This window comes from Penicillium subrubescens, assembly GCF_028828155.1.
Source record: "Penicillium subrubescens strain IBT 31985 chromosome Unknown utg000010l_segment0_segment0, whole genome shotgun sequence".
Classification (NCBI taxonomy): Eukaryota; Fungi; Ascomycota; class Eurotiomycetes; order Eurotiales; family Aspergillaceae; genus Penicillium; species Penicillium subrubescens.
In genome coordinates, this window is record NW_026643160.1 from 615,067 (window position 1) to 629,325 (window position 14,259).

Here is a 14,259-nt window from a genome sequence, read left to right on the forward strand (position 1 = left end):
AACCCGCATCGAATACAAAAAAAGTTGAACGGCATCCGGCTCCACTTTGTTCCGCTGGGGAGACTCGCAGCATCACGCTAGCCCAAGTTAGGCTAGCGTGGTCACGGGGTGGCCCGAGCTCCCGTTTTCCAGAAGAGCGCCGCATCCTTGCAGCTTCAATATCATTTCTGCTTTGAGCAACTCTCACGACGGCTGCAACCCGATTCACGCGTCTCTTTGAATTCCTAGAATTTAGCTCGACTGCTCTGTGCAAGACCTGTGGTGTCAATATTTGGCTAGCGCTCGAGCTAGAGCGCGGCTCTTTATTCCCTAAGCATGGCTTCAAAGATGTGAGACTTTCCATAGCCCAGTGAGAGAGCGAATGAACTGACCTCGAAAATAGCATCGTCATTGGTAGCCCCAACTGCCAGCTCCAGGCAGTGTTTACCAAATTGGCAAAGTTGCATACGAAACAGAATTTCGCGTTTGCAATCATTGTCGGCAACCTCTTTGGCGACTGCTCCACAGAAGTCGAGCTGAACGAGATCTCAGCCCTTCTTCAGGGAAGCATTCATGTCCCTCTGACCACCTACTTCACTGTGGGAAGTCGCCCGCTTCCCACTCGGATCGTGGAGAAGATTGAGGCCGACGATGAAGTCTGCCCCAATCTGTACTTCCTCGGCAAACGAGGCATCCTCAAGACGGCCGAGGGCATTCGCATTGCCGCTCTAGGAGGTCAATTAGAGCAATCGGGATCTTCAAAATCCAAGCCCGAAACCAATGCCAGTGGAAAATTCCAACCGACATACAGCGAGTCTGATGCTCGTGCTCTCTACGGCATGCACAACGCCGACATCCTGATCACGAATCAATGGCCCAAGGATATCCGCTTTGGCTCCAAAGCCGCTGTTCCAGAGGACTACAGCTCGAAGTCATCTGAAGTTCAGATTATTTCAGACGTGTGCTCCACACTCCGACCTCGATACCACTTCTCCACATCCGACTCGTTCTTCTACGAGCGAGAGCCCTTCTTCCACATGCCAACCGAAGACAACCCCGACACTAAGCCAATAACCCGCTTCATCTCCTTGGCTTCATTTGACTCTAAACAAAAAGCCCTTTACGCCTTTTCGCTTGATCTCTCCGCTACAGTCCCCCTCACCATTCCCGCCGGCGTAACCGCCTCCCCCCTCTCAGCACCCCAAGCCAAGCGCAAGAATCTCCCCAGTCAAAAGGAATCATTCCAACGCTTCGCCACCCACGACAGTCACCGCGACTCTTCCTACGGCCAACACCGCGGAAAGCGGCAACAGCGCGAGCCCCCCCAGGACCAGACAGATGTTTCTTCTGCCTGTCCAACCCCAACATCGCCACGCACCTCATCACATCCATCGGGGACCAAAGCTATCTCACAATCGCCAAGGGCCCTCTGCCCCCGGCCAATTTCTTCCCGTCTCTCGGGTTCCCAGGCCACATTCTCATCATCCCCTTCGAGCACAGTCCAACCCTGGGTATGATTTCAGACCCGGCTACCCGCTCAAGCACATACAGCGAGATGGTCCGCTTCAACACCGCACTACGCCATATGGTCAGCGACCGTTCGTCCGGACAACTTGGGGCCGTCACTTGGGAAGTCAGCCGTGCCGGCGGTATTCACACGCACTGGCAATTTCTCCCCGTGCCCATGGACCTCATCAAAGAAGACTTAGTCGAACTCGCCTTCAAAGTCGAAGCCGAGAATCTAAAATACCCTCGATTCTCAAGTCTCGCCGTAGCGAGTGCCGCGGACGGTGAAATCGAGACCGGAAGCGAACAGACCGAGGGCGGCGATTACTTCCGCGTATCGATCTGGAGTCCCAGTGAGAAAGAGAAAGACAGCGAAGAAGAAAAGGAAAAGAAGGAGGAAGAGAAGTCCGCCGACGACGCTGATACTAGCAGCAAGTCTCGACCTCCCGGCACAGAGAAGGTCATGACACTAGAGTTGAACCCCAATTTCCAATTCGATCTGCAATTCGGCCGTCGCGTTATGGCGAAATTGCTGCAGTTGGATAAGCGGATGAATTGGAAGGATGCGACGCAGTCGCAGGCTGAGGAGGAGGCTGATGCGAATGCGTTTAAGGAGGCGTTTAAAACGTATGATTTCTCGCTGGAGTAGAGATCGGGTGTTATCATTGTAAGAGTGGTGTGGACCTCGCTTCTAATGAAAACCTCGAAGTGACAACCACTTTCCTGTCTCATATACAGTAGAGAGCGATCTCCGCGTGTTCCGCAGTCAATGTACAATATTCCAAACTGAGTCAATGTCAAGAGTACATTTTTGAGCGCTACGTCTACTTTCCACCTAGGACATTGTCGAATAGAATCTGTACTTGAAGGTTTATAATGGTTTTCATTCGACAAGAAGTCCATCCTATTGAGACTCTCAGCATTAGGATCATTTTAACCTGAAGACCTTATTAAAATACAAGACCTCGCTGTTGACCCGAATCACGCGGCAATTCTGTGCAAGATTGCAAGATCGGGTATGCTTCTAGCTAAAATCTTAAAGTGTCGAAATGTTTGTGACGAACTCCTGCAGCGTCTAGATCGAAATCTCGCAAGACAGTGGAATTCGTCTCATTCATGGACATGCTATGTTCGCATTTGTCTTTCCTAGAATCGAATGACGCAGTAAGGTTATCGATTCCAAGACCCCCTCCGTGTTCTATTATGTCAGATTAGACTTAGCACACACTCACTTTTAGCGCTATAGCATTTATTCCATTTTCTTCTTTTCAGTGGACGTGTTTAGGTATGGCATAGTATGAGAGCATCGAACGATTACAGCACCATAGTGTGACATAGCTCTGTCAGTCTAGGGACGTGGGTAGTCTGTACTATCAGGTCGTCATCGGACGGACATAGATCAACATGCTAGATCCCGGATCCCAGAGACCAGAGCAGGAATCGAGATTATAGACCTAACCCTCAGAAACAAAGTACAAAGCAGAAAGAAGAAGAAGAAACAACACAATCATGGTATCAAAAGTGCCTTGCTTTCCTTATGAACCCAAACATCACAAGGAAGCATGGCAAAGGAACAAAAAAAAATCAAATCAAATCATCCCAGATAATCAGGACCAAGAAGAAAATCGATCTTGAATGCTGGAAGAAATGGATATAAACAAGAAAAAAAAAAAAAGAGATCAATCAAGTCATCTCCATCCTTCATCATCTAAACATCCCTAAACGTCCCCGGCACCGGCCTCCTCCCACTCTGCAACAAACTCGGCGGCCTCTGATCACGTCCCGACTCCGCAACACCATACTCATGCGCACCATATTCCGAGCCCGCTGTAGACTGGAACGGCGGTGGCGGAGATGCAGGGTGCGACGTATACGTCGGCGGGTACTGGCTAGACCCGAAGGAGGGTTGACGCTGGAAACCACCTCGGGTCGCTAGCGCGGGTGGGTGTTCCGTCGGTGGTGAGTATGCTGGCATGGCGTTGTATGTGTTGTTTTGTTGGTGGGTTTGGGATTGGTAGGGGGCAGTGGCTACGGGTGAAGGGGATGTCACGGCGTGGTAGCCGGCGCCGTTGTGGTATTCGTCGTATGGCTGTTGACGTTGCTGGGAGTGGTCGTAGCCCTGGTTATAATTATGTTGGTGGTTGTCGTAGGGCGATGGTGCGCCGACGGGGGACGTCAGGCCTGGTGAGCGGCGTGCGTAGGGGTCTTGCGGCGTGCCTGTGCCGTAGGCAGTTGCCGGGCCGGGCGAGCGGCGGCCATAGGGATCCATCACCCCCATCCCCTGTGGACCTGGGGAGCGGCGCGCGTAGGGATCCGCGGCGTGGGCATTAGGCGGGGGCGACATGCCCGGTGAACGGCGGCCATAAGGGTCCTGAGTTGCGGCCAGAGCAGTCGCCGGACCTGGAGAGCGACGCGCGTAGGGATCCGTCGGTGTAAAGCCCCTGTACCCAGCTGCGGAGCCCGTGCGGTCGGGCGGGTAATCCGAGACCGCGGTTGCGACGTGGAGAGGTGATGCGCCGCCTTGTTTTCTGTCCAGGTGCTGCGGGTTTAAAGGTTCTAGTTCCACGTCGTCGCGGTGGGCAGACGGGTCCTCGACGTGTTTATCCACTGCTGCGGCCCAGGTGGGCATGTGTGGGAGAGCATCTTCGTCTATTTTCGACGGGGATTTGGGATTGTCGAATGTTGCTGTTTGGACGGCGCCACGGTAGACGGGAGGTGCGGGGGAGGGTTGGTATGCGGTATGAGGGTTTGGTTGGTGTGCAGGAGGTTGTTGGTGGTTGTTGTAGGGGGTTGGTTCATCGTAGTATTTTGCTTGTTTGTTTCTGCGTCGACCCGAGGGACAGCAACATCCGCAACAGCATTTACAGCATTGATAACCACAGCAGAGACAATTGATGATACAGCCTAGGATACCGATGACGATGACGGAGACGATGATGATGGCGGCAATAACGGGCCATCTAAGTGTGAGACATTCATTGATCAGTATGGGGATTCTCCACTCCAGCGCGCGCAGACCATCGCACTTAGCTGATCTGGGTAGATGGAACTCACTTGCAGTATGACTTTGCCATACATTTATCCCAGCTCGAGAAGGTAGAGGGCACAGACTCGATATCACTCGCGGTACTGCGCACCCAGTACATCGCCATACTGGCCGGACTCATGATGAGGGTGTTATATCGGGTGTTCTAGCGCAACTAGAACGGTCGAAACATTCACACCCCTTCGTATACGGACATTCGCAGAACCAATTTCCGATCAAGACAGATCACAATTCGCAAGGTGATGTCCAAAACTCCAAAGACAACCCACGATACTGGACGCGCATGCGATAGATAAAAGCGGCGTTGGACCCTGCAAAGAAGAAGGGTCAAGGCGGGGCGCAGCCGAGCCTGAAATCGTCCAAGAGTGGGTGATGCGGCGAAGCAGCACAGAAATAGAAATCAAAGTCAAAAAATGAATGGATACGGAGAACTTTCTTGTGTGAAAGTGTCCCAGGGTTTCAAGAAACCAAGACAAGACAGGTGACGAGGCTAATACTGGAGGATCAGGAATCCGCAGCCGATTGGATTGGAAACGAGAGGCACCAGGCAACAAGAAATGTGAACTGGTGAGAAGAAGGAGGGGGCTGGGCTGGGATCAGATCAGATCAAATGAGATCAGATCAAGCCAAATTCCAGTTTGACTCGAGACAGAAACATGCAAGGGCCATAAAACGAATGGATAGCCCTGCTATTTACTCGACGCGAGAGGCCGTGACGAAAAAAGAGGAGGAGAGAGAAGAAGAAGAGGTGCAAAGCGCAAGACGCAGCTAAAATGCTGAAACACGGAGAGTTAAAGCCAAGGGTGTGACAGGGCCCCCTCAAGTCCCTAGCCCCTACAGTCCATAATCCACTGTCAGGGCCCGTTTAACCCGCCTGTTCTCCGCCTATCACAGTCCACCCGCATTCTCAAACCGCCAATCTTCATTAATCGACGGCCTTTTAAATCCACCATTTGCCGATCGCTGCTAATTTGACCAGCTGAGAACTGAGGTCTGTGTAGAGGGAAAAGGAGTTGAGAAGAGAGAAGAGAGAATAATCCCAATCTATAGATAGCAATAGTAATACACGAGTGTTGCAGGTGAAGATGCATCGACTACCCAGATAATAGTGTGGGGATCAATCAATCTACTAGAGAATCCGAATCTACCAAGAACAAACTCATTGTAGAATGTTTTTTTTTCATTTCATCTACTCACAAAGGGAAAACAAGAAAATTTGTATCTGCAGCCTCCTCTCAACTGGCATTCCAGCAACACCGATTAAAATCCCACAGTGACACAGAAATGGAGTGTCCTGTTTCACTGACAGGCAAAGGGTAAGTCAAGTTTATGTACAAGCTGCATAGCCACTGATGATTTATGCCGTCCCCAATAATCCCCCCTCAGACAATGAAGAGCCTGAATCCCAAGAAAATCCAGGGATCCAGGTAAAAATGTGCGGGTATGGGGAGGGGAAACATGCAAGGAAAATACAAAATGCCCGTAAGCAATGGCTCCAAGGAGCACTCGCAATGAAGACATTAGTAGTAGGTGTCCATCGAGGTGCACACTTTGGTACAGCAGGGAATAGGCGAATCAGATCATTCCCTTGGGATGAAAAAAAGATACCTGTACAGGAAGGTGTGTGAAACACCGGATTAAAGGGCAATAAGTGTGAAAGGAATTAAGCGGGGAAGGGAAAAGGTGAAAATGAGAAAAAGCCAATGTGTTGGCGGCAGAGATGCAAATTAGCGGGCGTCGCTGGTCAGGAGAGGAACTCCGATGCATGTGGCGGGGTGACTTGACAAGCCAGGACGTCCGGGTCTTCGTGGGCAGTTTCACGTTGTTGGCGTCGGATTCAAGTAGTCATCGAAAACATAGGAAAGGTTCAATTCACTCAGGTCCACGGCCTGAGGAGTAATGGGTCATGAGGATGGATGTCAGTAGCCCAAGTCAAGTCATTGGTGATGTTCATGGATAGTTGGTGGCGCAGGTTATGTTTTGAAACCGTGCACGGAAAAGGAAAAAGTCGAGAAGCTCGGATATCGTCGAGAGAACAAAAAGGAAACGCTGAATCGTACGGGACTCTGGAGGTTGGAAGGTGGGAAAAAGAAGAAAAAAGAGAGCCCGGGAAGGAAAGGATGATGTGATATCGACGGCAGGATATCAGGTCGGTGGTCAAGAAAGAGGGTTGAAACGGGGTCGAGAGACAAGTCGGAGGAATCCACGCTCTGCGCAGCTTTCAAGGCAACGAAGCTGTCGTTGTCGAAAGCTGAAAGAAAAGGAAGAAGGGAGGTGGAAGGAAACCACACGAAGGGAAAAGAGAAAATGCAAGAAATCAGAAAACACCTCGCTGCAAGAACAAGACACAAAACATGGAAAAATCCACCATGCGCCAGTGCAAAATCACAAGTGCGAAGAGAGATCAATAAGAAAGCATGCGACGGCCAGGTGTCCGATTAGGAACCGGGCTAACAGCAAAGGGCGAACCTAATGGAGATGCCAGAAGACGGCTGCTTCGATCATTTCCCAGACGAGGACGTCCAGTCGGACTATCCTCCATCGGAGATGACTGCTGGCCAAAGGCAAAAGTCTGAGCGCGGTTCAACTTGGAACGCTGCTTGACCTTGCCGAGTCCACGCTCGCAGGCAAATTCATGACCGTCGGCGTTCATTTCAACGTAATTCTGGGGATAGCAGAGAGAACGATGCTCTGCGAAGAAGGAGCTGTAGCCTCCATCGAGAATGTACAGATCGGGGTACGTCAGATTAGGGTAGGAGTCGATATTAACAGCTCTGTCGTGATGGCGAATGTACTTGGCCATGATAGGTGCGCGGTGCGCGGAATACTCACAGTGCAGGATTAGGGCTGTCCGGGACTTGGGAGCGCCGAACAGTTCACCCGCAAGTCGCTCCTTGTCGTTGTAGTTAAGGGCGCCGTTGATATGGCCACCCTCATACTCGTACTCAAAGCGGCAGTCAACAATCATGATATTGTCGAAGCAGTCATTGAACTTCCCGTCAAGAAGTTCAAGCAGAGTGTGCTTGCCGATGCGAGGCAGAGTGTCCGCCTGATCCTCGGGGACGAAGTGAGGAAGCTGGGGGGTCGGCGAACTTTCCAGGTCGCTGATGGACTGGAGGGGTGCATTTGCTGGTACCTTGGCCTCTTTTTGGGCAATCACATCCGCTGGGTGCTCAAACATACTCAATGATCGTCGGCATTGCTTGCGAGGACGCATTGTGGAATGGGAGGGCTTGCGAATGGAGTTGGGGGCGGGCGAGCCGCTGCTACGGGCATGTTGGAAGGGTGGCCGCAGACGGGGTGGAGCCAGGGTGTTCAAGGAGCTATTACGGGAGACCGATCGCTCTTGAGGAGGAGAGTCACCGAACATGTCCTCCAAGGAAGTGGATGTGCTCAACGAGGTCTTGGCTCCGGCGGTGCTGAACCGGAAAGCGGGTGCTTTGCTCTCGTTGTTAGGGCGATTCACTCCAAGCTGAAAGGACTGAGCCTTGCTCTTGGCCAAGCTGGGACGGAGGAAGTGGGGACGACGGCGCCTGCAGGAATTGATCAGTCAGACAATGCTCTCATGGAAGTATATGCTTCGGAATGACCAATGGAAGAGAGGCATGTCTTACTCAAGAGGTGCCCGAGTCGGGGCCTCCATTGGAGAAGCCTGGAGAGGACTGGGTGCTGCAGACATGATAGGCGAGTCCATTGGACTGCACATGGGGGAAGGCGAGTGAACCTCAATCTCAGTGGTCACAACGAAAGCGGGCTTGTGAGGCAGAGGGGACATCTCCATCACATCCATGGCCGGAGATGAAGGGAGAGGCGGAGTGGTCATTACATCGTCTGGGTGTCATGTCAGTATTTGAAGTCTTCGATATCCCTCCCATGTCCTTGATACGAGTACTCACCACGAGCATTAGCCTGACCAAGGATGTTGGAAGTGAACAAAGACCGTCGTGGCGTAGCCAATTGTGGGCTAAAATTAGGGTTAGCACGGATTTAATGATTTGTGTTCATGGCCGTCTTTGTTCCCAACCCTCGAACCCTCAGAAGGTCAACACAACGAACCTTTGATCAATGTGAAAGTTCTGAGACAAATCCGCAGCGAGGCTGGCTGTGGGCGAGGGGATTGGCTTGACATTGAAGTAATCCGGGCCCGACTTCTTCATTGATAGATCCTTGAAGTTGAAGCTATTGGATCCAAACCCGGACAAGGACGGATACGACGTAGGAGCATCTGCGCGGAAGCAGTGACCAAAAAGCATAGAGGGAGGCTGCATGGCAGCCAAGGGAGACGAGTGCTCCATGATTGCAAGGGCTGGGATATCGAATTGCAACTGGACCGGAGTTGATCACGAGGTGATACAGTCGGGGAAGGTTGAGTCAAGTCAAGAAACGAGAGACGACCAATTCCAATGCCTTTTTTCCACCAGCATGAAACCCGGAAAGACGCTTCAAAGAAAACGCTGTATGCAAAATGCAAATGCAAATTCAAGTTCGACCGACACAATGTATGTCCAGTATGTCCACGACCGCCAAGACCGAAAACCACGAGCTCACGCAGACGCAGTCGACAATGACCTTCTCTCAAATCCGGTTCCCAGTACCTCAGATCTCAGATCCTTGAATACCTCGAAAGGCACCCTCACAGCCGCCTGTGGTGAGACTGGAATCTTTCGTGGAGCAGGGGTGGTCGGAGTTTAGAGCGACATGACCGGAGGGGGAACGATCGGAGGGTCGGGATGCAGGAATTGGGGAGGGGCCGGTAGCTCGTGGGCAAGCAGAGTGAGGGGAGGAGAAGTGAGGTACAGAGAGGCCTGGAATTGTCGAAGGAGCCTCTCTCACGGCGGAGGTCGGATGGAAGGGAGAAGGTGAGGTTTGGCGATGAGGTCGAAGGGCATTCGAGGAAGCTGGGATTGTCGTAAAAAAGGGAATTGAAGAGGAAAAAGAAGTGGAACAGCAGGGTTTGAAGAACGAAACTCGTGAAGCTGAAGGGATGGGTCTGTTGCAATGGCAACGCAAGTGGGGAGGATCTCCAGATTAGGGTACGGTATAGTCGGTATTGGTATGGATCTGTATGGATGGTATGGGTGGTATGGATGGTACGGCCAGTACTGGATACCATTCACATACTACTGAGGTAGCCTCACTTCACAAATTGGGTATTTTCCGTATTCTTCTCCGATCTTCACAGTGATAATATTGAATAAGCGACCGAAGGTATACAGTCAATACTTGAATTCTTCTATTCTACTAGTGTACGGAGTACAGTAGAATAATAATATCCTCTAACTATTCTTTCAATGATGGAAATCTATCTCCAGCAGATTCTCTTCTATTGTATCATACGGCGCATGATTCCTGTCGGTACCCTACGTAATGATGCCTCTACACTCTCTCTCTCTTCTTGACGGCTGCAATTGCCAATGCCTCTCCCCTGCCAAAGTGGAGCCTCCGACACATGCTCATCCTGCACTGCGGAGGTGCTTCTCAGGTACGATCGCTTTTGGCTGGTATGCAAGTATGCAGCCTTTCACCCTTTCTTCCAATAGACCACTTTTTTTTAATTCCTCCGAATTAAATCCAGACATAGTATCGATGTGCAATTAACCCTCCCTCCCCCATTCACTTCTCTCTCTTAAGGGGCCCTCTCTGTACAATACACCCGTGGTCTCCCCGTTTTTGGCCCCAGTGGTTGCCCGGACTCCCTTGCCGCCCATCGTTCAGACTAACTGGCTGCACAGCAACCCAGCGCCTATCAGCGTTTCCCGAACCTCCGTTCTCATTTCGGGCTGGCTGAGACGCTCGGTGCACCCCCGTTCACTGGGTGACTTAGTCTCTTAGGGATCTTTGCTGGGACTGCTTAGGGCACCACGGCAGGAGCAGACCTTTGAACCGTACCTTCGGCTCAGAGTAAGCAATCAGCACGTCAGCTCACCCAGGACAAACCTACTATCCTTGGCAGTCTCGGATCCTGGGAGACAGTCTTCAATAGCTGCGCTTAATCCTCGCTAGATATGCTCTCCCCTTCTTCTCTGTCTTTCCCCCTGGCCTAGTATTACTAGCTCTAGAATATTAATGGGGAGAACCAAAGAACTCTCACAGCCCTAACTTCTCGGTTCCAGATTTTATAAAACCGTTGTAAATTATGACAGCTTTCTTCATTATACCATACATCGTACATGATCATAATTTCCTCACACTCCACGTCTAGCGGAGCTCCCATCAATCCTCCCAATAAAACCACCATTCGGTGCGTCTTCTATGGGTCTTCCGTATCCACCAGTACCATAAAAGGGTGTGGTTTTTTTTCTTCTCGTCTCACCAAGCCCATCCCGTGCCGTTGCTCAGGAACCAGAACCACCAAGACGGTGGACAACCCAGCTGAAAAGAAAGAAAAAAACGGAGTAAGATCGAGGCTAAGAACACCAGTGGCAGTGAGTGGGCTCCACAGCCACTAGCAATGTTCCACTCGGTCGGAAAATAGAGCTCAGAAACCTAAACGAGGTGCGCTGCAAGTGATTTTTCGGGATCGGCCAACATATGCAAGGAAGCATAAATCTTGTCCCCAAAGGTTTTAATGAATAGAGTCAAAATGCCATGAGGGGAAAATGAGAATGTTTCCTTATTTGGATAGTTACAACGTCACTGGTCGTTCCATTGATGTGATGTGGAGGATACTGTTACTGGAGAGGTTGCGGAGAACCACGAAACGTATGTACTCCGTGACTCCGGTCGGCGGTCGCACGGTTAGTAACTATCGCCCGAGCAGCTCCGATGAACTACGGAATTTACTCTACGCTGATTAGTCGACAGTGGTAGGTCTCGATCGCGCCAACTGGCAAATAACTTCGGAGGAATAATGGGCGATGACTCGATTGGAACGGGACCAGGGCGATCAGTTACCCCTTGGGGAAGCCAGGCGCGCGATCTAGTCAATTGCAATCAAACATACAGCCAGTAGTCAAAAGTGAACAAGTTGAACCACTTACTCCGAAGGGGAGATAAGCTACTGTAAGATTGGTGAGATTATGGTATCTTGATTGGCCAGGGACATATAAGCATCATGGCAGGGGTATCGTCCCTGCATGAGCCTTGCCCAGGGCTGGGAGGCTACTCGATGCATGAGGATAGCAATACATACAGTACTACACTCGTGTACTCTGTCTGTACTGTCTATACCCCACATCGTGGGCACGGAGGAATTGAAGCCATGCAACAATCTTCACGAAAGGGTAACATTGAGTAAGGAATGGAAAAGATTACTGTAGTTCATTCTTGATCAAAGCGACTATTGAAAATCTGAGATCTCCAGATCTCTCTCTGCCTTGATTTCCACCGTTATCAGACCCAAAATATGGGGTAGAGTGAGGATCATCTCATACCCGTGACGCTGCCCTTACTTGGGGAGCTTCGTCCACATTCTCGTTGATCAAGGGCTCCGCGAGGGGAATTCAATGACGAGCATCCCTTCCATCCACCCCCTTGGGCCCTTTGTAGGGTTGATGGTCTTTCAAGGGTAACACTACTAACAGTAAGTAATTAAGCTATTAAGCCCTGGTAGTGCGCGAGACATTGTAGTTTATTGCAGGTCCCTCGTTCTGCCCTGGACCGGGTGACTCTGGGTATTGGCCGACCATTTCACACGGGGCAACCATCGCGTTTCCTGAGCAATTCTGGGGTTGCTCCGGTATTCGATCGATTATGAAGGCATCGTGGACATCTTGATGGTGATCGTAACGATGCTGATACTGTATGATTCTTCCGATCCGATCGGGTTGAGTCGTTTAGGCGTATTCGCCAGACGTCATTGATTGAATTAACCGCACAGCACACCCCCATACTATTGTGTATGGATGGTATCAAAAACACAGCTATATCGACTGAACCTACACTAATTGAACTCGAACAATACAGCACTAATCCATCTCCATCGAATAGATCCGATCGAAGATCACCTCTACCTCTGCCAATAATACTCAAAACGTCACTCGCAATCTAAAACTCCTCCATTGAACGGGATTCTTTGTTATGATACCCCCCAACCCGTCATAATCACCAACATTGAGCAGCACACAACACGAGATTATCAAAACAACCCCGCTCACAAAATTCGCCACCATGATATCAAAGCGGCTGAAATAACCTGAAACTGCTAGTCGATGGAGTCGACGACAAGGCCAGCCAGTCGCAGTGGGACTTGCGATCAGCACACAGCTCCCAAACTAAATCTTGCACCCCACGTCGTGTGTGGTGTTGTGCTATTCTGGGCTCGCATTGGACCCCCTCTTCTTTGATCACGCTCTTGGTGAAACGCCGACCTGCCCGTCTCCCACCCCGCCGTTGTCCCGGGATTCCCTCGGTCGAGGCCCGTCAGCTCAGGTCGCAGCAATTCTACTCAATGCATCCCAGCTTGCATTTGGTTGCAGCGCTCGTGCGAGTCTGTCGACAGTCTGCATGTCTGTAGAGGGACCGGGATGATCGGGATTGTGGGTTACGGTGAACACTAACACGTCGCACTGTCTATCAATCAATTAATCAATAATGGACCGACCGTATGATGGTCCGTGGGGCTACGTCACTCTCCGGATGATATTCTGAATCTTGCTCTACTGCTCCGGGCTAGACACTCATCGCCAATGATCATGATGCCTTCATGACGTCTTGAAGCCTTGAAGACATTCAAACAAAGAGGTCATTGTTTACGAAACGCGTTGGCCTTTTTAGGAACATTGTTTTGATCTGGGGTTAGGGCCCTTCAGAACCCAGCGCAGCGCTCAGACGGTCAGATAGCCGCCTGCAACCCTCAATGTCGACACCAATCAGACCAACGAAGCGGCTGCAATAACAGACTGATAACCCGCCCTACACTCCTTCGCATTGACATGGACCAGGGTGTTTGGTCGGGCATCCCGATCTTCCTTTGTCTTTCTCACAGCCTTCCCTCTCGTTTAGGCTGCGCCACGACTACAAAGACCCAGACCTCTAGGCTCTGGGGTGGGGTCAATCATCGCGATGATATGACCCGTCAGCTGCGTCACAGCGCCATGTGCGCAATCGGCCAGTCGCATCGAGTCTTGGTCTGGTCGCAACTCGCAGCTGCGGGGTTCATCACATCTTCTCTCCCCGTGCCATGCCTGCAGCCCAGACAGATCTGGACCACTTTCCCCCTCCTCCATGGACCTGGCCCTATCGTGATGTCAGAATTGATTCGATACTTTCTGGCCATGTACCACTTGAAGCTCCGACGCGTACTGTAAACAAAGCAAACTTTCCCGCCAACGCGAACCGGATGCGCAATCCCGTGACCGGCATCCAACCAGAACTCGCCAATGCCCCATCCAGTGACATCAGATGATAACATCGAACAACGAAACAACAACACAAATCAATATTAACCTCCATGGATCTTGTTTCTGGTTTTCTGGAAACGCATCATCCATCATGTTTATTGTTTTGGCGCTGACGATACGAACCTGCAAGTCAGATCTTCATCTGACAGCCCCAATACTTGAATTACCCTTACCACAAATACCATCTCTCATCTCATCTCGGCCTCCCCCCTCAATCTTGTTCCTATGCTACAATGCTTGGGCTATGTGCCTTGAACTATTCCCTACGGGGTATCTAACCTCCACTCCACAGTCCACTACTCTTTAGCCTCTCTCACCCATCCCATCGCGCCGGGAAATCGCAGCCCCCATCTTTCAAGGCGCCCAAAATCAAAATTCAATTTGTCA

The 14,259-nt window shown here is 51.0% G+C and overlaps 4 protein-coding genes across 4 annotated transcripts; 2 read left to right on the forward strand and 2 right to left on the reverse strand.

Annotated features, from left to right (window-relative positions):
- Positions 1-315: 315 nt before the first annotated feature.
- N7473_011421 (CwfJ domain protein) lies at positions 316-2,134 on the forward strand (the record flags this gene model as incomplete). The annotated part of the gene is made up of 3 exons (XM_057157360.1): positions 316-329; positions 383-1,319; positions 1,403-2,134. 3 exons carry the CDS (start codon positions 316-318, stop codon positions 2,132-2,134), a joined length of 1,683 nt encoding a protein of 560 aa, XP_057003210.1.
- A 1,059-nt stretch (positions 2,135-3,193) lies between these two features.
- On the reverse strand, positions 3,194-5,256 carry N7473_011422 (uncharacterized protein; the record flags this gene model as incomplete). The annotated part of the gene is made up of 2 exons (XM_057157361.1): positions 4,540-5,256; positions 3,194-4,445 (listed from the first exon to the last, which is right to left on the reverse strand). The coding sequence occupies exons 1-2, from the start codon at positions 4,650-4,652 to the stop codon at positions 3,194-3,196; spliced, it is 1,365 nt and encodes a 454-aa protein (XP_057003211.1). The 5' UTR covers positions 4,653-5,256.
- A 1,679-nt stretch (positions 5,257-6,935) lies between these two features.
- On the reverse strand, positions 6,936-8,826 carry nimT (putative tyrosine protein phosphatase MIH1; the record flags this gene model as incomplete). The annotated part of the gene is made up of 4 exons (XM_057157362.1): positions 6,936-8,064; positions 8,146-8,362; positions 8,428-8,495; positions 8,588-8,826. The coding sequence occupies 4 exons, from the start codon at positions 8,824-8,826 to the stop codon at positions 6,936-6,938; spliced, it is 1,653 nt and encodes a 550-aa protein (XP_057003212.1).
- Positions 8,827-9,028: 202 nt separating this feature from the next.
- Positions 9,029-9,223, forward strand: N7473_011424 (uncharacterized protein; the record flags this gene model as incomplete). The annotated part of the gene is made up of 1 exon (XM_057157363.1): positions 9,029-9,223. One exon carries the CDS (start codon positions 9,029-9,031, stop codon positions 9,221-9,223), a length of 195 nt encoding a protein of 64 aa, XP_057003213.1.
- Positions 9,224-14,259: the final 5,036 nt, after the last annotated feature.